Consider the following 25,169-nt stretch of genomic DNA (forward strand, 5'->3'; position numbering starts at 1 on the left):
CAGTCCACTTTTATATTAAATCCTGCAAAACACAAGTGTTTGTCACTCATGTTCAATTTATTGTGATTTTACTCTGAGTTCCTTGCCCATCTATATTAAGTACAGAACATATATTTGCAATGTGGATACTGCAGATGTTTTTAGATTTTTTTAAAAACACCCAATGCCAATTTATTTTAAGATAAACTACATTCTGGACAAGTAGAATGTAGCTTTCGCCCCAATGAACAGGATAGAATTTGAATGGCTAATCAAGGTCAGGTGAAAGTTGCCTAGTTTTTTGAGTTGTATTTTGTGCAATGTGCATATATGATTTTTTAAAAAATATATGGCTTCTACTGATACATTTAGTCAATGTAACTGAAATTCTGTTAAAACAAAATTTGTAGTCATGATTTCAGAACATCTTGCTGAAATGAAATTCTAAATTGATCCAGACTCTACTGGTTTGGACAACATATACATACCTGGAATAAAACAGAATGGGATAGAAGGCAACTGTATCTGGCGATCATTTATACAAATGTGAAATATCAGCCATTTTTCTTGGGTGACCAAAATTGTGGTTTTTATGGAAAAAAACCTTTGTGAACTTGTGAATCCAAGGCAAGCTGGATGAAACCATCTTTTGTATTTTATGAGGTACTCACAGGAATAAATCTGTGCTTAACCTACTACTTACAGATCCATAACATCCAATTCTACAAATGTACCAGAAACTTGCAAAACAACTTCATTAAAATTAATGCTACCAGTTGGAGGCATGGTGGTATTTTAAACTAACTTGTAATAAAGAGAAATCTGAAATAACCTTCTGCATGAACAGAATAGAGCCCATTATATTTTTGCTACATCTATCAGAAACAGACAAAGCATTGTGTTTATTGGGACTTATTCTACGTGGGATTGAAACCTATGTAACAAACCTGCCCATTCAAAAAAGCTGCAATTTTAAGCATCAGTTAAAATCTCATTAAAATGTGAGTATGTATAGGACCAGATTACAAATCTCATAAAATGCAGGCTGTTCCATTCTCTTAAATATGGAAGATAACATATATGACATTATTGAAGGACAGATCTGTATAAGACTAAGTGCACTTCATACAATCAATTATAATATACAGCACTGTACAACTGACAAGAAAACATGCACTAGTATTTGCTTTTCAAGATTAAGGCCACAGAATGTCCAGAACTGATTTCCAAAATATAGGGATAAGAATGATCCTTGTAAATATTTGCAAACATTGTTAACTTATTACAGGGATTGATATGTTCTGAAAAAATTAATCCGTTGACACTACTATCCTGTTCCCCCCCTCCCCAACCAACCCAATGGGACTTGATTCAATTTTTCCCAAATAATTTTAAAAGTTTACTTGCACTCTCTCTGCCCACCTATTTAATTTTTCCATGTTACGTACAGAAAAGAGCCAAAAGATAATTTTAAAAAGCTCTTATCTGTCACTCACATAGCATTAAATTTTCAAATAAGAGATGTTTATAAATACAGCTTAAGCTTCAACCTCTTACCTTTTACTGTTTTCATCTCATAATTCTATCTTTTTATTCCACGCATCCTTTTTCTTATTAAGAAATTGCAAAATTGAGGCAAGTACTTTAAACATTAAGTTAACTAAGTAAACCCAGAGCTGATAACATCAGCACTCATATTCAATGCACCTGACACACAGTCAATCTCCCCACTACTATTCATAACTCTTTAAATCTTCTCTGAGATTTAATCAATTGTTTTTTAAGCAACTAATCTGCCTTTAAGTCAGATCTGGATGAAGACTTTTAGCTCACATTTGTTAAAATATAAAAGATTACCATATAAGATCTCACCTTTAAAAAAAAAAAAGCATTACATTTCAAATCAAAGTTGTCAGAGGTGGGAGATTCACTATCAGTCCCTAATTTTCTCACCAGTAATTTTACAGTTAGCAATTTAATTAGTATTATTCATAGAAGGTGAACATGTATCTAAACTTTGAGCACTAAAGACAGCCAAAAGCCTCAGTCCTGCTTTTATTAAGTCAACAGGATGATATGTAAATTTCAGGGCAAAAATGTAATAATCCAATCAGACGCAGTATCTGTCCAACAAAATGTATATTCACGATAGACATATAGTTTTTAATGTTTAGGGTTACCTTATAAGGGCTTGTGCTCTCTCATTTTACTCATTTTAATTTTTCTGCCGGTAGTCTGGTACAAGATCAACTTTCATGCTCAAACATTTAATAAATCAATCATAATTAGTATCACATTTTAAAGGAGGCTTGCTCTAAAAAATGGTGCAATAGCAACACAAACAAGCAAGAGAATAAGAGATACAAAGCCCAACTCATTTAATAGCTAATATTAAAATTAACTATGCGAGTAGTTATTTGCTAAAGCTATGCTCACAATTGCTAATGGATCCACCACAAGGGGACCATTCCCTGGGAAAGACATGTAGATGGTTTCAGCTAGAAATTAGGCAAGATGCCTGGCACTGAAAACATTTACAATGCCAATTTAATGGCATTTTTGTAAGAGCATGAAAATAAAACTTTACTTTGCTAATATGTATCAATATTAATGAAAGCATTTTCACAGCTCAACACAAATTAAGTATGCAGCTATTAAACGCCAGCAAATTTGCCATCTTTAAACAGCATTTCTAAATCTGCTCTATATTACAAGTATACTAGAAGATGAAGATGTCATGTCAAGTACCAAACTGGCATTGCATGGGATATATGGCTGTTCAACATTATAGTCTGAAAGTCAAAAAAGAATTAGATTGGGAGTATTCACAAACAGTAACATACTATTTAATAAATGTGTTATTTGTGCATTAGCACACTTGTGCAGGAAATAGGAATTGGGGTTTTTTTTAGGATATAGACAACACGCAATAACTTCCAAACAAATCTGTGCTATGAGATGTGTTTGGATGGGAAACGAACATGGGACCTGATAACATATGTAGCTGTTGATTTAAGGAACGCGACTACCTCCAAAATCATAATCTGGAAACTAAGAACCAATAAATTGGGGCAGGAAGAAGGGTGAACGGTATGCATGTGCTTAGAAATCTTCCTTGAAGGCAAATACTGGACTAGTTTAAAAATCTGCTTCTCCATCCCTACATCCTGGTCACAATGCTGAAATTGAAATGCATCAAGAATCAGATTCAATTTGGTAACCTTTGCATACGCAAACATATGCTCACAAAAATCATTCCGATAATGCATCATCTCAATACTGTTTATGCTTTAGTTCAATACTTTTTGCCCTCCTTCCATATTTTTTTTAAATGGGGTAATGTTTCCAATTTCTTAAGAAACCCACCAATTGTATTACTCAGCAAAACCTTGAAATAAATGGATATTTCAGTTCTAATCTCCTAACAAGTGTTGTAGACAGAAAGGCAAAGTAGTCCTTCTTTTATTATTTGCTCAAGTCCTTTCATGTTTTGAAAGTGGTAACATTCTCTTTCACAGGGATTTAAGTTAAAATATTAAGAAAATTCTACAGTGGAAAGGAGAGCTTACAATCACCTCCCACACCAAAAATAAAACATTCACTTCTCAGCTAGGCAAGGCCGAAAGCTGAAGCAATAGAGCAAGATCCACATTTCAATTGGGTGGTGAGGTTTGGCTTATGTCCCACGCAGACCACTGTTGTTCCACTTTCATGGTCTTGGTTTTCCAATTTAAGCAAGTCAAATAATCCTTTTCCCAAGAAGTATACAGTGCCCTTTGGTTTCTTCTTCAGAATCAGGGTTGCATGCTAGTGGAACAGTGTTTAAATGCACCCAAGGGGGAGGGGGTGCATTTTAATGTAGATTTACAGCACTGCCACTCAGTATCAACTATAGTTAAAACCAACTATATTAAGAAATAAGATACCACTGTGTTCCCAATCTTCCATGTCTTGAAAAAAGTTGCTCCACTCTACAGAATATTTTTGGTAGCAACAATATTAACAAGTTTAAACAAAGTTTACCAACAGACAACTAGCTTTCTTGAAGAAAAAGGGTGAATGAGAGGCGCAACATGGATTGTTTTTTTTAAAAATGGCTTAGGCCAATTATCCAGCCAGAGCTGCTGGATTCAGAAGCAGGTATTGAGAATATAAACCAATGTGCTTTGACTATTTTTCAAGTATCTGATATCAATTTTGTATAAAGATTTTGAATACACAAACTACCAAAGATAGAAGAAAATGGACTTTCCAAGTTTGACTTAAGTATTAAAACTCAAATACTCCAGAAGTTAGTATTCCACACAGTACTAACAATTTTCCATATTATTTTTATACATATCCCAACTGACCGTGGACTGAAAACCATCTGCTAAGCAGTATTAAAAGAAATAGTGTGCAAGAGTTAAAATTGTTTGTAGTTTAGGGAAAGCACATCTAACCCTAATTTTAAAAAAATGAAGTGAAAGCTTTAACTGGTACACACTGTTCACACCTATATTTCAAGTTTGGAAACGCATATTTTCAAGCAGCAATACAAAAAAGTATCCATGAAGAATGCATAATTTCTGAAAAAAATTATGAAAACATCCCTGCTACCATTACATTTCTAAATACAAAACTGACTACCATATTGTTGCTTCTGTGTAGCAAGAGAAGTTCATTTCAAAACAGGTAAAATTCAGTCTTCAGGTGTGAATGGCATGAATGAGAGTCCCCGTTTTAATATCTTAAGTTGTTTTTAGGATCCTTAAGCATGCAAGCCTTGTAGAGAAGGGCCCAACAAGAGGCAGGGTTGGCTTAGGGCATCCAGTTTAGGATAAAGCCGGGAAAGCTTCTGGATCGTCAACATCAGGAGCAGAAGCACTTGACTGAAACGAAAGAGGAGGTCCGTCATTCTGATAGTCAAAACAGTACAGTACTTCCATTAGCTGTATTATTTAAGGCAGTTGTATACAAAAAATACACATACCTAAAGCAGTAAATATACATGAGTACTAGTCATGCACATATTTGCTATGTTTCCCCCCAAAATAAGACATCCCTTGATAATAAGCCCAATCGGGCTATTGAGTGCATGAAAATAAGGCCAAGTGCATATTGCAGGGTTCAAAAAATATAACACAGGGTCTTATTTTGGGGAAAACACAGTACTTATTAATATAGTCCCTTTTTTAGTAATAGTGTCTGCTCTATAAAATATACTTTTTATGGGAGAAATCATTCGGTATCCATATTGGTATCACAAAAAGTTGCAAGGGTTAACAAATAAATTATAGATGTGTATGAAGTTATCACAGTGTGAATGACACACATAAAGAAAAGGTTTTCTTGACCCTCAAAATAGGGATCGTGGTTAATGAACGTGAAGAACAGGAGACAGAAAGAACTTAACTAAAACCTTGACACTTAACATTGCAAGGTGGAGTGACACATATTTCAACTCTGAGTAGAGATAAGTCATAAAGGCTAATAAAAGAATCCTAGGAAAAATATTTCCAAAGTTAGAGGAACAGAGACCTCAAAGCGATTTACTGCTGAAAAGAATACAATGAAGGTGTCACACAAATGAGGGAAGAAAATATAGGAAGAGCACTAGCCTTAGCATTACTGTACTCATGTTATAAAGTTATCAAGCCACTAACCTGGTTGGGTGTGTGGATCACATCAAATTCTTTAACCAACTAAAAGAGAATAAGGAAAAATATTAATTGAGCATTCTTCTGTTAGTATATGTTGCTAAAGCGAGAATATTAAACAATTGTTGATGAAATCAGGGCAGTTGTCACTTTTTCATACAGTACCCATCCATCTTCGATCCCCCAATTCTCAAATTCGTTTGACTAGCTAGTGAAAATTCTGGTGCAGATCAGAACCCAAACCCAAGAAGAAACAAATAGAAAAAGGCATCAAATATAACATAAATCCATTCTTTCTTGGGATGTACAAATCTGGAATTAAGGACTTTATTGTTAACTGGGATGACTTTTTTAAAAAATTTCAAAGTACGCAAAACAAAATGGAACCAAGAATTTAATTTCATGAATGGGAAAATTTGTATTTGAAAGTACTGGTTATCTGTAACTCTGAGATTATGTAATAGATATCATGGAAGTATCAAAAATTGAGTGAAGTAGCTCAAAAGGGCTTAACTTCCCACCCTTGGTACAATTTGAGCTGAAACTTAAGTGGAATAGAAATAATTAACTCCTCTAGCACTTAAGAAGTTATCTAGTTCTTATTCTCTATTCCAATAATTTAAGCGAAACTGAGGAAAAGCTAATGTATTTGACATTTCAACCATAAAACTATTACATAACTATCTTCCCTAAAGTAACTTCTTACTCTTTCAGATAATAACTTTATTTTTACAAAGTTGGGCAAGCTAGGCTTACAGTGTTGTGCACCATTTCTAGAAGCAGCTCGGTTCCATAAAACATTTGCCTCAGTCGACATTTCATTTGCATAAAATCAGTAATTACCTTGTCAGTTCTGCTTCCACGGTTAGCCCTTCCCCCACGCCCACGACCGCCTCTTCCACCTCTACCACCACGTCCAGGACGACCAAGATCCCCAAAATTGATCTCCAGTTGGGACGTGATATCGTTTGCTGGCTTACGGAAATGATGATCCATTACAGAGTCCTCAGCATGAGCCTATAAGAAATCAAGAAATACAGGATTAACCTTAAAATCTATTTTCATTCAAAAATAGAAAATTATATAGCACTTTATCCATATTATTTAAACTATCAGTTTTCTAACCAGGCAAATCAATATTAGAATGGAATGAGGAACACATTTGAATATTGCCAAATGTGTGTCAAAACTGCATTTTTAACAAGTGACATTATGGAACCCTATAATTATTAAACTCTCTGAAATATTATGCCACAACTTTAGCTAAAAGCTCTAAATTTGCAAAGATTCAATTACCTAGATACAAAGAAAATAAATCAGAACACACAAAACTCAACACTTGATTAAAAATTGCCCTATCTTCTATAGATCAAACATAGTTAACAGAAAATGCCGGATCTCAGTATCAATTGATAGCAAGTATACATCATATTTTAAATAGCTGACTTTAAAGAAACCATCCTGTCTATACTTCTGGACAAAATCCTACTCAAGCTCACTGAGATGAAACTGACCCAGAGCACATTTCTAAATTGGGTTTGTATTATATTCTTGTAAGAATTGTAAGAGACTGCCATCCTCAATCACTATTGCACAGGTTACCCTAAAGCTCTTCACAAAGCCTCACTCCCTCTTCATTACTTGCAACTGAATAATCAGTAAGATCAACTGAAAGATACATAATATGCAAGCAACCCATAACCAAGAAAATTATACAGCCAGTTAAAGTCCACAGAAAATGAACTTGAAGCCTTCATTTCATGAATGGGAGAATTCCACAAAGTCTGCCAATATGCACTTGGTTGAAATGGTTTCAGCTACATAAGCCACAACAAACTACTTGAACAGGAGTAGCAGCTGGTGTGACAATGTTACAGTATTATCCTTTAATAGCTGACAATGAATATCTCTAATAATAAAAAAGGAACACAGATCAATCTAGTAATAAATGGAATCAAATACTGAAATCCCTTCAAAAACTTTTTTTGTTTAGGAAAAAAAATCAGACAATTAAGTGGGAGTATTGCCATGGATGTTTACAGTCATAGTTAAAATATGGGTTTGAGAAACTAAAATTACTTGGACTCATGGGAAAGCAGGCTGGCACAAAAAGGAACAAATGCTGATTGGACAACAACCAAACTGGTTACAAGAAAAGGTATTAATGAATTCATCAACAGCTTTATTGACACTTTCAATGGTTTTCTTTATAAAATATCTTCAAATTTGAACTTGCAGAGCTTCTTATTCTTCATTAGGTAAATATAAACCAGAAAGTACCTCATTGGGTTCCAGCTGAGTCCCCTGCATTTCTGACATCCCCTTTGTCTGAAGTAAGTTGTATGGCAAGGAATAAAAACAAAAGAAAGACAATAGATGAGTATACATGAGTAACTAACTCTACAATTAAGCAGGCAAAACTGTAGGATGCAAGATACAGGCAGTTCTCAACTTACAACCAAAATTGAGCCCAAATTTTCTGTTATTAAGCAAGAGAGTTAAATGAGTTTTCCCATTTTACCTTTCCTGCCACAGTCAAGTGAATCACTGCAGTTATTAAGCTAGTTTAGTGAATCTGGCTTCCCAATAGACTGTTTGTAAGGGGACCATATGACCCCAGGACATTGAACTTCTATAAACACATGTCAGTTGCCAAGTGCCTGAATTTTGATCACATGACCATTGTGATCCTGCAACCAGTCATAACTGTGAAAATCGGTCACAAACACAGTCTTTTTTTGTCAGTGTAACTTCAAATGATCACTAAACGAATGGTTGTAAGTCGAGGACTATCTATTTTTAAACATGCAACGAGAAAAATCCAAAACCTGCACAAAAAAGAGGATGTTATTGGATTAGGATTGAATCCAGTGTGTCTAATAAAATTAATACACATATGTATAAGCATCAAGATCACTTTTAGGAGAAAAAGTCACTTCAAGGTAAGTGTGTTAAAAGGAAGTGCTGAACTAAAGTACAGCTTTAAATCACAATTTACATCGCTCTCATCCATAAATTATCCCTAGTGAAAAGAATGGAGCTCAAGCCTTTAAAAAAAAGGATACAGCTACTGAGAAACAAAGGAGCAATAAATAGCTTGATATTTTCATTTTTAACAACATCTCCAAGGTAGTTCTTATGTGAATTTTGCCCCATTTGAAATTTCTTGCCCCATTGTTAAGTGAATCACTGCAGTTAATTAGCAATGTGGTTGTTTACTTTGGTTGTCAGGTCGTAAAAGAGAATCACATGATCTGGGACACGTTAACTATCAAAAATACATGCTAGCACATATTTTGATCATGTGAACACGGGGATGCTGCAGTGATCCTAGGTATGGAACAAAATCTTAAGTGCCTTTTTTCCATGCTGTTATAACTTTGAATGGTCATTAAACCAGTGGCTGTAAGTCAAGCACTACTTGTAACTCTTCATAAAAAACACAGGAAAAGCAGATTCAAAATGTTACGAAAGCTATCATAGTTAAGTAAGATGCAATTAAATGGTCTTAAATTTTGAAGTTTACTTTTCATGGAAATTTTAATACAATGCAATATTATATGCCTAAATAATTATTCAGTAAGCACTATTTCTACAAATTGTTCTACATTTACAATTGTTCAGATTTACACGCATAACTCACATCCCACTAGCCAATTGAATTTTAAAAACTGGAATGTATTCTCCACATCTACCAGGCAAATATAATTTTTAGTGCTGAAAGTCCCACTTATAACTTGCAGGTACGGTGTTTTCCCAAAAATAATACCAATCAGACTTTATAGCACATGCACTGGAATACTTTCTAGGGAAGGGGGGGGGGAGGCAGGTACTCTTTTGGCTGGGAGAGACGGGGGGGAGGGAGAGGCAGACTCCGTGGGACTGGATGGGTTCCTCTAGGCTCTGCCTCTGGTGGCATTTTGAAAAGTGCACCTGCCTGCGAAGAGACAAGGCAGGAATCGAGGCTCGTCTTCCAGAAGCATGTTTCAAAATGCTGCCGGAGGCAGAGCCCAGAGGAGCCGAGCCAGTCCCACAGGGTATGCGTACCCCCACCTCTCGCTTGCTCTCTTCTCTCCAGGGAATGTGATGGAGCTACAAGTCCCAGATAGGACGTGCGTCTCGCAGCCATTCCACCCCACCTGCCACCCCAAAATCGTGCCCCGTGAGATGCACGTCCTACCAGGGATTTGTAGCTCCGTTGCCTTCCTTGGTGTTGTGTCCACTGACCATCGGCCGCCTCCAGCTGTGGAGCAAAACGGGACGGGGAAAACTCTTCCAGGCTATTTGAGGAACCTGAGCTGACAGCCAAAGTTCTAGCCGGGCTCAGCAGAAGAGCCAGCCACACACTTCCTTGTCTCTTCCAAACATGCATTGCACACACAGGCAGGTACTCTACAAGATGGAATGGGATGGCCAAGGGGGGGGGGGGGCGGCGAGGAGTCACCCACTAAGGGAGGGCGCAGAGAAATCACCTCCAGGTCAGGAATGGTTGCAATCAAGCCCAGAGACTCCAGAAAGCACCTGGCGAAGGCAAGTTCCTATCAGAGGCAGGAGGGAGTTTTGCTCCCTGGCAATCGTGTGTCAAAGGATTGGACTTTGAGATACCAAATCTGTAGCAGAATTCAGAGGCTGCTTCTTTCTTGGCAAAGCACCTGCCTTTCCTCCCCATGCTCTCTCTCGGCAAGGGGAGGGGAAGAGTGCACGTAAGACCCAGCACCAGAATAAGGAACCTCTTGGCTGCATGCTACACGCAAGAAATCTCTCTTCCAAACTCTGTCAGAAATGAGTCTTCGTGAGACTCGTCATGCCTGCACAGCCTCTTGGAGCGAGAGGAGAGAATGTTTCTTGCATGCAGCCAAAAGGTTTGCTCGCCAGCTGCTTCTGTCTGGCGGGAATGGCTGAGGCGCTACGGGTGTTGCTGCTGCTCTCGTCGTTGCCACCACCTAGAGGCCAAAACTGGCCCCCTGCAACAGGGAGCACTGGCCGTGGCTAGGGCGGGTCTGTTGGGATGGCCTTCAGCACGGCTTCCTAGTGTCTTACGGCCGGGTGCCTGGGAAGAATAAGTGGACCCTGCAGGAGGAAGAGAGAGCGAGGTCCTGCGAGGCTCCCCTCCCCAGGAAGAGTCCAGCTCAGTCGCCAGACTCCCAAGGCAGAGGAGCCTCCTGGGCATGCCGGCGAGCACTCTGGTCAGTCAGCTCAGGTTGAGGGACCGCAAGGAGATTGGAGCAGAGAGGAGCAAGGGGAAGCCTCCAATGACTGTCACCAGAGCAGGAAACGCACTCACAGAGCAGCCTCTGCGCTGGCTGAGGTTTGGAAGATGCAGAGCCGGAGTTTGGGGGACAGAAAGAAAGACTTCTGCTGCTTTCCTTGCATGCAGCCAAAAGCAGAAGTAGCAGAAGTCTTTCTTTCTCTCCCCCAAACTCCAGCTCTGCAGCCTACAAATCCCAGCCATGGCAGCAGCCTCTCTGACAGTGCGCTTCCCGCTCTGACGGCTGGAACTAGAACTAAACAGACTGGCCGAGAGACGCCATGGAGCTGCCATATTCCAGAAAGACACTTGTCTTGCAGCCTGACCAGCCTCCTGCACCCTGAAAATAAGACTCACCCCTTATAATACAGCCAAGGCCATATATTGGGGGTCAAAAAATATAAGACAGTCTTATTTTGGAGGAAACACAGTATTGACAAACAAAACTGTAAAAGCTACACAAAAGTTAACACTGATTTCATTTGCATTTAATATGATACATTTTCTAATCATGTATTAAATCATTTTTTCTTCCTGCCATATTATAAGCTAATATTAGAACCATACACAAGGCTAAACACTGGAATATCACAATCCAAGATTTTCCTCATTGTGTTTTTAAAATTTCCACTGCCATAAGCCAATTACTCTTGTATGTATAAACAATAAAAATAAGGTGTACCAACCTCCTCACTCTTTGACTTGTGCAGAACAAAGCCTTTTTTCCATTGTCCATCAGCACCTTCATTTGGTTTACGGATATTGAATTCGACTTTTGCACGATCCTTATTCTGAATAGCTTTCCATTCATCAAGAGTCATTTCTTTAGGACCTTCTTCCTTAACTTCTTCTACTTCATTTTCCCTATGACAAATATGAATGTCAAGCACTTAATAAACACAAACACACACACATACTCACTCACTCCAAGGGATGAAATGTAAACACAACTTTCAATTTTATTATCAATTGTACCTTTTCAAGTTCAAAAACAATGGTTGATACAATGGAAACTTTGTATTGTCGAAGTTTGTTTGTTTTCTTGCAAACATTTCATTATCCAACTAGTGCACTGAGTTTAGCCAGGTGATGAAATGTCTGCAATCAAATCACCAATCTTAGAGAACATCAAGGACTCCGCAATTCAATCCCGAGCTGCAGATATTCACTTCTACTCAGGGTGTCCAGGGGGGAAGCATTTTGAAATTCCCTGATATTTCCCTAACATTTCCCTGCAATTTGAGATCTAGTTATGGAGCAGTTGTAGATGAAGTCATACCAAACGGCTAAGCCATGGAGAAATATCTGTAGCTGAGGAACCAAGTTGTTGCCAGAGTTGTGCTCATTTTTGCTTGACTGCCAGGCAGCGCAATGGGTTTTTTTTTACATGATTTTTCTCTGACTTTTTAATAGTTTGTTTCCCCCCCCCCCATTTATTCCATTTTTTTCATGAATTCCCTGATATTTCCCTAACTGCCGAATTCCATGACAATTCCCTGATTTCCGTTTTCCAGGTCTGCTGGACACCCGTCTACTGGAATGCTTGGTATGTATTACCCTGATTTACTCGTTAAAGGTAAACGTAGTGTTGGCCATTAGCTACAAATTAGGAAAAGTTCCATATTAAAATAAAAATTGAAGAATTGCCCAAAGCCATTCTTAATTTCAATTTACATCCTTCCTAGTTACAAGCCCAGAAATTATTATTTTCTTTTGAAGTAGAGGTATATTTTATCCACTTTTCCCAAGTTCTTCCCATTTTATGTGTGCTAATTTGTGCTCTATGCCCTTGAAACAGAGTATTCGCTAAATCATGCAGCAAAAATGTGGTACATTACTAAGCCTTTTGGCTGAATGAGTTGTTACACTGTATCTGCTATAACTGATACTCAGGATAGATATATCATGATTCTGACTTTTTGAAAAAATATTCTGAATTGCAATACTTAGCCCACTGAATTAAAACTGCTTTTATACAATGCCTTTTTAGCTGCAATTTTATTTCCCACAAAAATTACTGAAATAATTAAACTGATGAAACAGTAAAAGGCTCCAGTCCAAGTATTTATCATATTATACAGGTGATCCTCAGTTAACAACTATTTGTTCAGTGACAGTTCAAACGTATGGTGGTGATAAACTACTAAGGGTTGGGTCCAGATGTTAAAAATTCAGCATCCCCAGGCCTGCCGGCACAGATAAGTTTTTAAAGCCTTCTGGAAGGCCAGGAGAGTGGGGGCGGTACAATTCTACTAAGGGAGTTGGTTCCAAAGGGCCAGAGCCATCACTGAGAAGGCTCTGCCTCTAGGCCCCGCCAGACAACAATGCCTGCCTCACAGGACCAGGAGAAGGCCAACTCTGTGGGACCTGACTGGTCGCTGAGATACATGAGGCAGAAGACAGTCCAGTAGATAATCTGGTCCAAAGACATGTAGGGCTTTATAGGTCAACATATAGATTATAGATTGCTCAACCTAATGAAGAAGCTGAAGCTTTAATACTTTAAACACTTGATCAGAAGACAAAATTCACTGGAGGACCCCAATATTTGGGGGGGGGGAAAGTACTTTAACAAAGGCAACAGAAAAGGGCTAATTAATATCACACAACACACCTGCACACTTACTAGAATTCACAGAAGCCAAAGCTAAAATACAATTCTGACAAGAGTACCTACCCCATGACTTATGAGATCAAAAGCTACCAAGTTAACAAAAACTTGCAGAGTATGAAAGTTATTCAATTTCTTAATACAGTGATACTTTGTCTTACAAACTTAATTGGTTCCGGGATGAGGTTTGTAAGGTGAAAAGTTTGTAAGACGAAACAATGTTTCCCATAGGAATCAATGGAAAAGCGATTAATATGTGCAATCCCAAAACTCACCCCTTTTGCCAGTCGAAGTGCCTGTTTTGCGCTGCTGGGATTCTCCTGAGGCTCCCCTCCATGGGAAACCCCAAGTCTAGACTTCCGTGTTTCTGCGATGCTGCAGGGGAATACCAACATCGAGGTGGGGTTTCCCAGCGAGGGGAGCCTCGGCGAAATCGCAGCATCGCAAAAACACCGAAGTCCTCGAAACCCCACCTCCGGACTTCCGTTACCAGAAAAGCACCCGTTTTTGCGCTGTTGGGATTCCTCTGCTCAATTTCCCCTGCAGCATCGCAAAAACACGGAAGTCTGGAGGTGAGGTTTCCCACGGAGGGGAGCCTCAGGGGAATCCCAGCAGCGCAAAAACGGGCACTTCATTGGCAACGGAAGTCCAGAGGTGGGGCTTCCCAGCGAGGGGAGCCTTCGGCTGGCAACGGAAGTCCGGAGGCGGTGCATCCCAACGGCGGCGGCTTGGGTTCGTAAGATGAAAATAGTTTGGAAGAAGAGGCAAAAAAATCTTAAACCCCAGGTTCCGATCTCGAAAAGTTCCCATGATGAGGGGTTCGTAAGACAAGGTATCACTGTATATAAACACCCCCACACATAAATTATCAACAGTGAAATTGACATAGGGATTGCAGACAATACTATCTTCAACTGCCTATCCCACACAACCTGCTTTTTGTAAAAGTTGTTAAGCATTTAATACTATATTACTATTTTAAGTAATTGCAATTTGGAATACTTAAAACTGCTAAATGGCAAGAAAATTAATTAAAACATCCTATTTCACAATTTTGCAGCATATGTTTCTGTATTATCAAACTGAATTAGACTGTGGGTGACATGAAATTACGCTATTTTTAAAAATAAAGTATCAGAACGAAAACCCTAATTATTTGTAAGGATTATTTTATTTATTATTATTTATTATTTGGATTTGTATGCCGCCCCTCTCCGAAGACTTATGAAATTATGAAATAAAGATCGGGGAATACTTAAGTTATCACACCTATAATATTCAAGGCAGCATTTTGCATATTATGTATGTTTCTTATACAACAAAACTACAGTGATCCCTCGATTTGCGCGTTCTCGATTAGCGCGAAACGCTGCAACGCGGTTTTTCAAAAAATATTAATTAAAAAATAAGTCCGCGTTTTTTTCCCTACACCACGGTTTTTCCCGCCCGATGACGTCATACTGAGGGAGAGAAGGGAAGGAGGGAAGGAAGGAGGGAGGGAGAGAAGGGAAGGAGGGAGGGTTGCCATTGCCATTGCCGCCAGCGCTGCCCCAAGAAAGCCAGTGAGAGGAAGGAAGGAGGGAAGGAGGGAGGGAGAGAAGGGAAGGAGGGAAGGAGGGAGGGTTGCCATTGCCATTGCCGCCAGCGCTGCCCTGTGGGTAGCGGCGAGGAGCCCGGAAAAATCACCATTGCATTGCCAGCCTCCGAACTTGCGTCGCTCCACCTTCTGCGCATGTGCGGCCATGGAACAAAGGGCGCGCATGCGCAGATGGTGTTTTTACTTCCGCATCCAGTATAACGCGGAAATCGGTTAGCGCGGGAGGTCTTGGAACGTAACCCCCGCGCTAACCGAGGGATCACTGTATAGTGTTTTAGAAGGTTGGGCATAAACCTGTGTTTAAAACAGGTGACATTCAAAGGAAATCACCTTAACTTTCATTCTAATTCAGTATCTGTACATCTTATTAATCCGTTACAAATTTAAAGAGAAAATGTAATTTTGAACTATATACCAAAAATTGGGATTCAATCACCATGACTTATCAAGAAGGGAGGGGGAGAAACAAGAGAATTATTTTAATATTGGAAAAGCAGTGTAATTATAGTATTGAACCATATACATTAAGTTTTTGCTGTTATACTGGCTCCATACTAATATGTTGTAAAGGTTCATTATTCAATTTTTATTCATGATATATGTAAATATCAGATGATTTCATGTATATGTAAATGTCGTGTATCTTTTTTTCTGGTTTTTTCCTATTTATTAAAACAATAAAAAGCCCTTCATGGCACCAGACCAGATTACCTCTGGGACCGCCTTCTGCCGCACGAATCCCAGCGACCAGTTAGGTCCCACAGAGTGGGTCTTCTCCGGGTCCCGTCAACGAAACAATGCCGCTTGGCGGGACCCAGGGGAAGAACCTTCTCTGTGGCGGCCCCGGCCCTCTGGAACCAACTCCCCCCGAGATTAGGATTGGCCCCACCCTCCTTGCCTTTCGTAAGCTACTTAAAACCCACCTCTGTCGCCAGGCATGGGGGAATTAAGATTTCTTCTCCCCCTAGGCCCTTACAATTGTATGCATGGTATGTTTGTACGTATGTTTGGTTTTGTATACTAAGGGGTTTTTAATTCGTTTTTAGTATTGGATTATTATTGTATACTGTTTATGATTGCTGTTAGCCGCCCCGAGTTTTCGGAGAGGGGCGGCATATAAATCCAATAAAACTTGAAACTTGAAACTAAAACTGCTTTTGATAGAGCATTTTGCGATCTGCACTTACATCAACATTAATAATACATACTCTAAACAGCGAGACTATACACAATAGTAGCAGGGCTAAGTTTTAAATGCCTTTACATTTTAGTTACAATCTTATAAGTCTTTTCAAAAATACTAATTTCTAATTTGTCAGAAGACTTCATTCAAAACTACAGGTATTATTGACTTATAGCAATTAGGATCAGAATTTCTGTCAATAAATGAGATAGTAAAACACAACTCATTATTTAGCAACAGCAATCACCCTACGGTCCCTCTTATTATTAACCAGCAGCCAAATCTCAGTCTAGAAAGGGGATAAGTGGCTGTTTCTGGGCAAGGGATGAGAGGAGGGGGTGCCGGAGGCCTGATTTAGACTGGGGAGAGGCTGCCAGGGAGGTACAGCACGAGTGCAAAGGATAGGGAAAGGTCCAAGGTGGGAAGATCTGCTCCAGCAACCTAACAGCTTCCCTGCTGGTTTCCCACTTTTCTTCCTGGATAAGCCAGCTGGGAAGGTTGTAAATGGTGATCACATGGTCACAGGGCCTGCAATTGGTTGCTAAGTGTAAACTGGTTGCCAACCAATCATGATCATGTGACCGTGAGGGTGTCAGGATGGCTGGAATACCAAGGAGCTTTGAACAGTCACAGAACAAATGCTCATAGGTCAAGATTATCTATTCATCAATTAAAATGTTAGTCAGAGGATACATTGGGAACTTGTTATAGCACACATGAAGTGTGTGCGTGTGTCTGTGTACGCACGAATAGTCTATTTAGGACATTTAGCAAAAGGACCCAGATTGTTGGGGGAAATACGCTGACTGTAAACTGCTTAGAGGGCTGTAAAGCACTGTGGAGTGGTATATAAGTGCTATTGCTATTTTTCCCCTCTTCAGCCACTTCGAAATACATTTTCAACCTCTTTCTCCTTAATTCTTCATGTATTAAAACAGTAATATTCATGCTTTAATACGAGAAGATTAATTAACCTTTTTACTGTTTACTTAGAAATTGAGAGTTGTCTTTTGGTTGTTTGCTGCTACATGGGATGATCATTCCTGAAATAGATCCATACCCTGAAGATTCTATTTTTTAAAAAGATTTCAACATAAATGTCAAAAGCACTATATAGGACAGTGATGGGGAATCTTTTTTGGTTCACGTGCCAAAAGAGGGAAGAGTGTGTGTGTGTGTGTGTAGGGGGGGGGATTCTGCGTGTGCATTCCCACACCCACAGTTCCATGTGGGGGCCCTGGTGCATGTTCATGGCACATGATGGCACGCCTGATTTTCGCGCTCCCTAGGCTTCAGAGCCTTTCTAGGAGCCTGGGGAAGGTGAAAATGGCCTCATCCCCTGGAGGCCCTACGGAGGCCAGAAATGGCCCGTTTCCCAACTTGAAATCCAGAGGGTGGTAGCAAAGACCATTTTCACACACACACCAGACTCCTAGAAAGGCTCTGGAGCTTGGGGACAGAAAATGGGCCTTCCCTACTTCCTCCGGAGGCTGAGAACAGGCCATTTCCTGACTCCTAGTAGGCCCAGAAGGCCCAAAAAATCAGCTAATACATGCTGGACTTGAGCTTGTGTGCCCACCGATATGGCACCACGTGTCATTTGTGGCAAGCATGCCATAGCTTCGCCATCGCTGATATATGATGAACCTTTATAAGGCAGGTAGTCCACATTTTACAATTACCTATTTCAATAACCTTTTGGAGTTACAATGGTGCTGAATGAGGGGGACTTTAAAGTGATTTTCAGTTATGGCTCTCGAAACTGGTCTGCACAGCATCCTACAGACATGATCACCATTTGCAATCTTCAACCCTGGCTTGCAGCAATCGAAGTCAAAGCTACATCAACACAATCTTACAAGTCTGAAAGGTACAAACTTCCCACTGCCATATTTAACTTTTAGCCACCATCTGATTAATTAGGTCAAACAAGTTCAAAAGTTCCTTCCTGACTATTAAGCTATTTTGCGGGGTGGGTGGGTGGGCGGTGTCCCCCTTCTCTTGTCTGATTATTTCTTAGTCAGCATCTCTTTCCCCAAGGTCATTCATGCATTCCAATGCATTATATCAGCACAAAGAAATCATCGCCAACTTAACTTTGTATAGGTGATTTTAAAAAACATAACAATATTTACTTATTTTCCGAGTCAGCAGGGGGGTGTTCCTCTCCTTCTGGTGTTTCCTCTGTTGCATGTGATTGATCCAAGTCGCTGTAGAGTTTAAAATTAAAAAAAGGTTTAATTAGTACTACTAACTTACTTGCCAACACAAAGTTTAAATTTATGAAAAATTGTAAGGTCCTTCCTCAAAGTTTCAACTTGCCCCAAATGAATGTATTCCTGTTCTTGCAAATACACTCTAATAAAATATAAGTGATATGATGAAGTTTAACATTTGGCACCAGACTCAAAATGCTAACTTTTTTATTCTATTGCATAATATTCTGTTTTCAAAAAGCTTTACACTCCTTTCATCATGATTACTGCTTTCTAGCTGAGGATGCTGAACATTAAATATAATTTCTGCATTTTCATCATGTCATCATAAGCCATTTAAAATTTTGTTTACAATTCATATTTATTCTAAATATAAGCTTAAAATAAAATACTAACGTCAGTTCATCTTTGACAGTTCCCCAGTTGTGTGATCCACTCCCGCCACGCTTGTCTTCGTGTTTTAGACCACTGAAATGCGAATGTGAAAGAGAACTAACAAAACTGAGTTAACACAATAGTGCTGGGATACAGAAATTCAAAGGCAAATTTATAAAATATTATAATAGAATGTAATGTTTTGAAAGAGGAGCTACTGAGTTTTTAAGACTTACGATCTGTCGCTTCCACTATGCCTATCAAATTCACGTTTGCCTCTAGAGTCAAAGCCATCTCCTCTGCCCATCCCACGTCCTCTTCCACCACGACCACCTCTTCCAAGTCCACCACGGCCACGCATAGGACGATCAATAATGGGTCTATTGTAAGCAGAAGTAAAATAGGGTCTATATTTAGTTCAATAAAACTGTCAATATGCTTTAAAAAGTATTGCCACAGTTTACTTGAAATTAAGTGACACACAATATTTTAATTAAAATATATGAAGAAACCTGTTTTTCTAAAAGCAAATATTCAGTGTTTCCTAATTAACTTGCTTTGGATTACATTCATCAACAGATCAATTTGTTGATTATCATAGCACACAATCATCCAGACAATATTAAAATGTACAATCCTTACTTATCAACAGAAAATTCTCCTCCTTCACCCTTTTCTTCAACAGGTTTGTCAAATCGTCGTTCACGGGGAGGCCGTCTCTCCTGCCTCCTCTCAATAGGTTTGCCCTCTCCCTGAGGCTGTTGCTGATCAGGCCTTCTGCCAATTCGTCTTATTCCTAAAATAGAAGGGAATCTGCATCAGTAAATTATTTACTGATCTCCACCCAGCAACTGGTATTCTTTAACACATAGGTATTACCAATATGTAATAAACAATAGTTTTCTACTGATAGACAACTGTATTATATGGCTGCCTTTGCTAGCAGTTTTTACAGTTATTGTCTTATAGGAATTGTGGTCAAACTAGCTCTACAGGTATTTATAATCCTCCAAGCTACAAACTGGAAAAGCTAAAATTAAGTTCATACACATCTGAAGCAATAATTAAATATTCATTCTCCTCTCTCCATTAAATAAAAATCACAACTAATATTATTTTGTGAAACAATCAAGTTACTTGCTTCCCTAAGTGCAGTCTTGCATATTGGAATAGATTGCAAAAGATTTATTTTGGGATAGATCAGTAATAGCTGAGCTGTTCCAGAATATTTTCTCTTTATTTAAGAAAAAAGTGAAATTTAATTGTTACTCTGATCAATAATTTCTATTTCAGAAACCTTTAGAGAATGTGGTGAATCAGTTGCAATTAGGAAATAGGAGAGCCACCATTTTTTTTAATATACCTGAATATCAAGTTCATTATAACAAAAAGTAGATTTTCGCCTATAGAGTGATAAGGAAGCTGGAAATATGACTTTATAGAAATAATTATCTCTGCAGTGATGCACTAATGTGCTATAATAATCCCCTCCCCATATGCAACACTTCTGCAACTGAAAGCACTAGGTCTCAACTTGCAATATGCTTTATTCTCTCTGTCTGGAAGCTGTCACAATGCCAATAATTCCACCACACTGCTTGAAACCAACTGGCTAACAGTGCCAAAGTTTCATTCAAACAAAGAAACAGAAATGATTTTTATATTAAAAGTTGGCTTTTCCTCATTCTGAGAACAATGGTGGCTTCAAAGAATACGTATTACCATTGGTAAAAAAAATATGGGCTATAAATCTACTCATATATTATGAATTGGATTTAAAAGTTCTGCTGAACGTTAAACCAATGAGTTCTAAAACTGTCATATATATCACAATACAAAACAATTCTAAGTTGCTGGAAAGAGAACAAGGAAAATAAGTAAAATATTGCTTATGAAAACTATTAGTCATGCATACCTAATAAAAATTATAGCCTGAACAGAATGTGTTGAAAGAGAAATGTCCAAGAGTTCCAGAATCCCACAAGAGGCTATCATCAATCTTTTGATTTGGTGAGTACATTTCAGATCAAACTAAGTCCTGAAGCTACTACATACTATTACATCTGATTAAAGGGTGCCAGTAAATACTTGACACTGAACTTCACACCTATCTAGGCACCATTATGTGGGGACATATTCCTTGGCTTTCCTCTCACTTTTAATCAGGTCAAGTTTACTTTTCTCTTGTCACCTTGAATCCAGAGAAATTGGAAAACATTTCTTAGTTGCCTTTGCGAAGGCATACTACTTTCTGAAGAACCATGGTGCCTTTTTGCTTACTTACTGACCATGTTTTAGACATAACTTATGTCTTATTTCAGATGGATTAAAATGCAACTAACTTGTCTGGATCTACCAAGCCAATAACTTTCACTGCTGCAACTATTGTTCAAAATAAAAGCAAAAGTATTTTTTGACTTTGCTATTATGGTGTGACATATATTGTATATTTGCCAGTAATATAAAGAAATTCAATTGGCTGGTATAAATGCAACCATTTTCATGCAGCTCAACTGAGCACATTTTACATTTAATGAAGAACAGCTATTAGACATTCATAACTGCATAATGCACACCCAATAATTTGTAATACCTCAAAATCTGTAATATACACCCTTCTTTTTCAATAATGTTCAGAACAGACGTGTCACTGAATAAAAATACACAGGTGAAATAAACTTTATGTAAATGAATATTTCTCTTTCAAGTGCCTTTAGATTATAGTTGCATTGTGATTCAACCAGGGGTGAAATGTTCCTGGTTCAGGCATGCTTACTGGTGGTCAGAGAGCTGGTAGCAATGGAAATGTGAGGCTTCGCCCACTCGCGCACCATTTGGGTTCTTTTATCCTCTGCACAAGTGCAAAGTGTCCCCAGCAGGCATGCACGAACAGGAGCATTTCACCCATGGATTTAATTATAATAGCTTGTCTGATGAACAATCATTACTGAATTTTTAGCGAGCCATGTAAGGTTACTGAACCTATATTAAATTAGCTAAATTTGATGTTTCTAAGAGAATCTATTACCATTAGTATTATACTCTTTTCCACAATGCCTAGAAATTATGTTGTTTTTCATTCTACAGAAATATACACAAAATATCTGTATATAACCCTAAATACAACAATATTCATCAAAGGGAATGTACAACTTATTATAAAAGATTTATTTTCCTCCATTGCCACTATTCTACCATCTTTAAAGTTACCATAGAATTCAACATTTAAGCCTCTCATTTACTCTACCATTTAAAGAGACCTCTATCAGATTTATAAAGAAAAAACCCTATTTCTTTCAAACAAATTGTGAAATTATTTAGGTGCTACTTATATTTCACTGAAATGCACAAGGATTGTCCCCGTTATGTACTTTTATCTAATAAAGACAGCTTTTGTAACCTAATCCTTTTACTATAGTTCAGGTCAAAGTAAAAAATGGATTGCCATAAAATGGGTTTCTGTCAGGCTCTCATATGTGAAAATAGGAAATGCTTTGAAAAAAGTATCATAATCCAAACTTTAAAAACAAGTGGGATTCAAGCAGGTCACTGGTATATAAAAAATAATTCCTCTAGAAGTTTATGTAGACTGACCTGAAATTCTCCAAAAATAGACATCTCCACAAGTATATGGTGTTTGTATAAAAATCTAGATAAAATTACAAATGTAATTTTATTTCTTCACATTACAAAGCAGAAACTCCAAGCAAGGTTGAATCAAGGCAAACACAGAAATACTAATAATGAAGGGCCATATTGCTGCAAAAAGTTATCAACTTAATTTTTCTACATTAAATGTCTTACTCATGAAAATTTTCAAGCAGTAGATAAGCTGCAAAACTCCTGACAGTCAGTAGGTGGCAATAAAAGTATGCTGGAAACATATCATTTTAAAACATCAATACCCAGATTAAAGTTTAAAACATCACAAATCTTGGTTCAATTATTTTAATAACTATCTTATTCAAGAGCATTTTTACTATTTGAATATTTCAATATTTCTCTGGAGTATATAATATTTAAATAAATTTCAGAACAATCTACACAGTATTTCAAATCTAATAAATAAATAAATAAATTTCAATTACTAATCCCATATCACCTTCTACTATTGCCTGTACTAATTTTACTTTCTCTTCTTCAAATATCAGTGCTGGTAATGAGAACTGTGCTCCAATACTCAGGACACCTGACTGATAACTACCGGTATTAAATAATCTTTTAAGATTTAACATATATTATAAGCAAAAAAAAAATTCATAATTAAGGTAGATTTAAAGCAATCAAGCTAGACATCATACATTTTCTTCCCACTATTACATGGTGTAGCATGGCGCCATTAAAATATACTGTATTACCATGCTTTCAAGTCTCCTGCTTGAATTAATAGAAAATAAGGCTAAAAATCATATAACTAGCACTATTTAATTAATCAATATCCTCAAAGAGCATCTATTTCCTTTAAAATGTATTTTATTCTATTAAAAGCACAGTAAATTTAAGGCTTTTAGCTCATGTTATTTTTGTACTGTTGCAAAATGTTTAAACCCAGAGTCTTTAGGGAGTTGGGCGGCATATAAATTTAATAAATTTAATTTAATGATAATAAACAATGGTCCATGGATCCTGCCTTTCACCTTAAAAATAAGGCTAGGGACACAACTCAAATCAATACAGCAAGGCAACAGGTTCAAGTCTTATTTGGATCAGCTTTCACGGAGAAGTGGGGGAGAAAGAAAAACCCCCACCAACGTGGGATATTTTTTTTATTTTTTATTTTAAAAACAAGTTGCAATCCAGAATCCAAGGCAGTCAGTCAATCCTTTCGGCTCCAAAAGTGCCATTTTGTCTATTTCGTTCAGCCCTTAAAGTAGGCGGGCAAAGCAGGCAAAAGCGAAGCAAAAAAAAAAACCAACCCGACCAGCCCCAGCAGCAACACGCGGGATGGTGATATGCACGTGGTGGCCCAAGGTACAAACGGCCTCAAAACTTCGTCCCTCCCCCAAATCCCCCGCCGTCCCTTCCGTGCGCGGGCAAAACCAGCAGGATTTGGCCAAGACTTTTTTTGTGGGGGGGGGGGAGAGAAAAAGAAAGCCAGAATCGCCCTCACAGCATTCCAAAGATTGGGAAGTTTCCTTCTTCCCTTTTCCCGAGCTCCACCCCCACATGCCCTCAACCATGTCTGCCTTTTGCAGGCCTTTGCCGGGGCCACCCACCACCACCCCGCGAGGGGAAAAAAAATCCCCTCAGGTCGGCGCGCGCCCGCGCGCCCGCCTTTCGGAAACATTTCGGCATCCATTCGCCTTCTTTCCCCTCCCCCCCCCACCGCGCGCCCCAATCCCTTCATACAACACCCACCACATACACACCGCGCGCGCGCGCCAGCACAGAACGTGGAGGAGGGGTTCGCGCGAGCCCCCCCTTCACGAGCTCGGCTCGACTGCACCAAGCATGGGGCCCGGTCAAAACACGAGAAGAGGGGCCCGCGTTCCGGACAGGGTGGAGCCAAGGCGAGGCATGGCAAGGCAAAGCAGCCCCGCCATGCCCTCTCCACGTGAGGGAGAGAGAGACGGGCAAGGCTCTTTCCTCCTTCGGGCCAGACAGGCGGGAAAAAAAAGAGGGGAGGGGGTCCCACTCCGGCACCACGTGCTAAGTGGAATTGGGGGGGGGGACCCGCTACTGACACGGGGGGGGGGCTGCTTTCTCTCTCTCAGCCAGCCCCGGTAGAGAAACGCTGACCTTGTGGGGAACCCTACTCGCCTCCCGCAGAAGAGAGAGGGAGCGTCCCCGCCACTCACTCACCTTCCTTCCTGAGAGGCGCGGAGCCGGGCTGCCCGCCTCCATCCTCTCTCCGATCCCCGGCGCCTCCGGGCCCAGTCGAGGAGGCGAAGGGCGGCAACGGGTTCTTGCGCTCTTTCTGCGATTCCCTGCGCAGCTGCTTGGCCGCGCTGCCGCTCCCTCCGCCGGACCCGACCTGGCCCGAACCGCCGCCGCCGCCTCCTGAGGATGAATTCGCCTGGGCCGCCTGCCCGCCACCGCGGCCGCCTTGGTGGCCTCCGCCGCCGCCGCCCCCACCGGTGCTCTCTTTCTTGCGGCTCTCGGCCGCCTGGATCACCTCGAAGGGGTCGGATTCGTCGTCCAAGAGCTGGTCAAAGCGGTTGGTGACGACGCAACCGAAGCCTTCCTGCAGGTGTCCGGGCATGATGGACCCCTTTTGGGTGGGATCCTCCTCCGATGCTGCCCAGGCCCCGGCCCACCCCCTACGTGCTTCTTTGCTGCCCACACAAGATGGCCGGCCCCCACAGAAACTCGCTTCTCTTC

General features: G+C 39.6%; 1 protein-coding gene across 4 annotated transcripts; it reads right to left on the reverse strand.

Annotated features, from left to right (window-relative positions):
- Positions 1 to 3,423: 3,423 nt before the first annotated feature.
- Positions 3,424 to 25,169, reverse strand: SERBP1 (SERPINE1 mRNA binding protein 1). 4 transcript variants are annotated; one of them, XM_070746130.1, is made up of 10 exons: positions 24,651 to 25,169; positions 19,491 to 19,644; positions 19,085 to 19,228; positions 18,870 to 18,941; positions 18,393 to 18,467; positions 11,553 to 11,730; positions 7,899 to 7,946; positions 6,462 to 6,635; positions 5,625 to 5,663; positions 3,424 to 4,850 (listed from the first exon to the last, which is right to left on the reverse strand). In XM_070746130.1, exons 1-10 carry the CDS (start codon positions 25,048 to 25,050, stop codon positions 4,794 to 4,796), a joined length of 1,341 nt encoding a protein of 446 aa, XP_070602231.1. In that variant the 5' UTR covers positions 25,051 to 25,169; the 3' UTR covers positions 3,424 to 4,793. The 4 variants fall into 4 exon arrangements, with proteins under 4 accessions (XP_070602231.1, XP_070602232.1, XP_070602230.1 ...); XM_070746131.1 differs by having other exon boundaries at positions 18,870 to 18,965; positions 19,085 to 19,255; positions 24,651 to 25,168; XM_070746129.1 differs by having other exon boundaries at positions 18,870 to 18,965; positions 24,651 to 25,167.

Source organism: Erythrolamprus reginae, chromosome 3, assembly GCF_031021105.1.
Source record: "Erythrolamprus reginae isolate rEryReg1 chromosome 3, rEryReg1.hap1, whole genome shotgun sequence".
Classification (NCBI taxonomy): domain Eukaryota; kingdom Metazoa; phylum Chordata; class Lepidosauria; order Squamata; family Dipsadidae; genus Erythrolamprus; species Erythrolamprus reginae.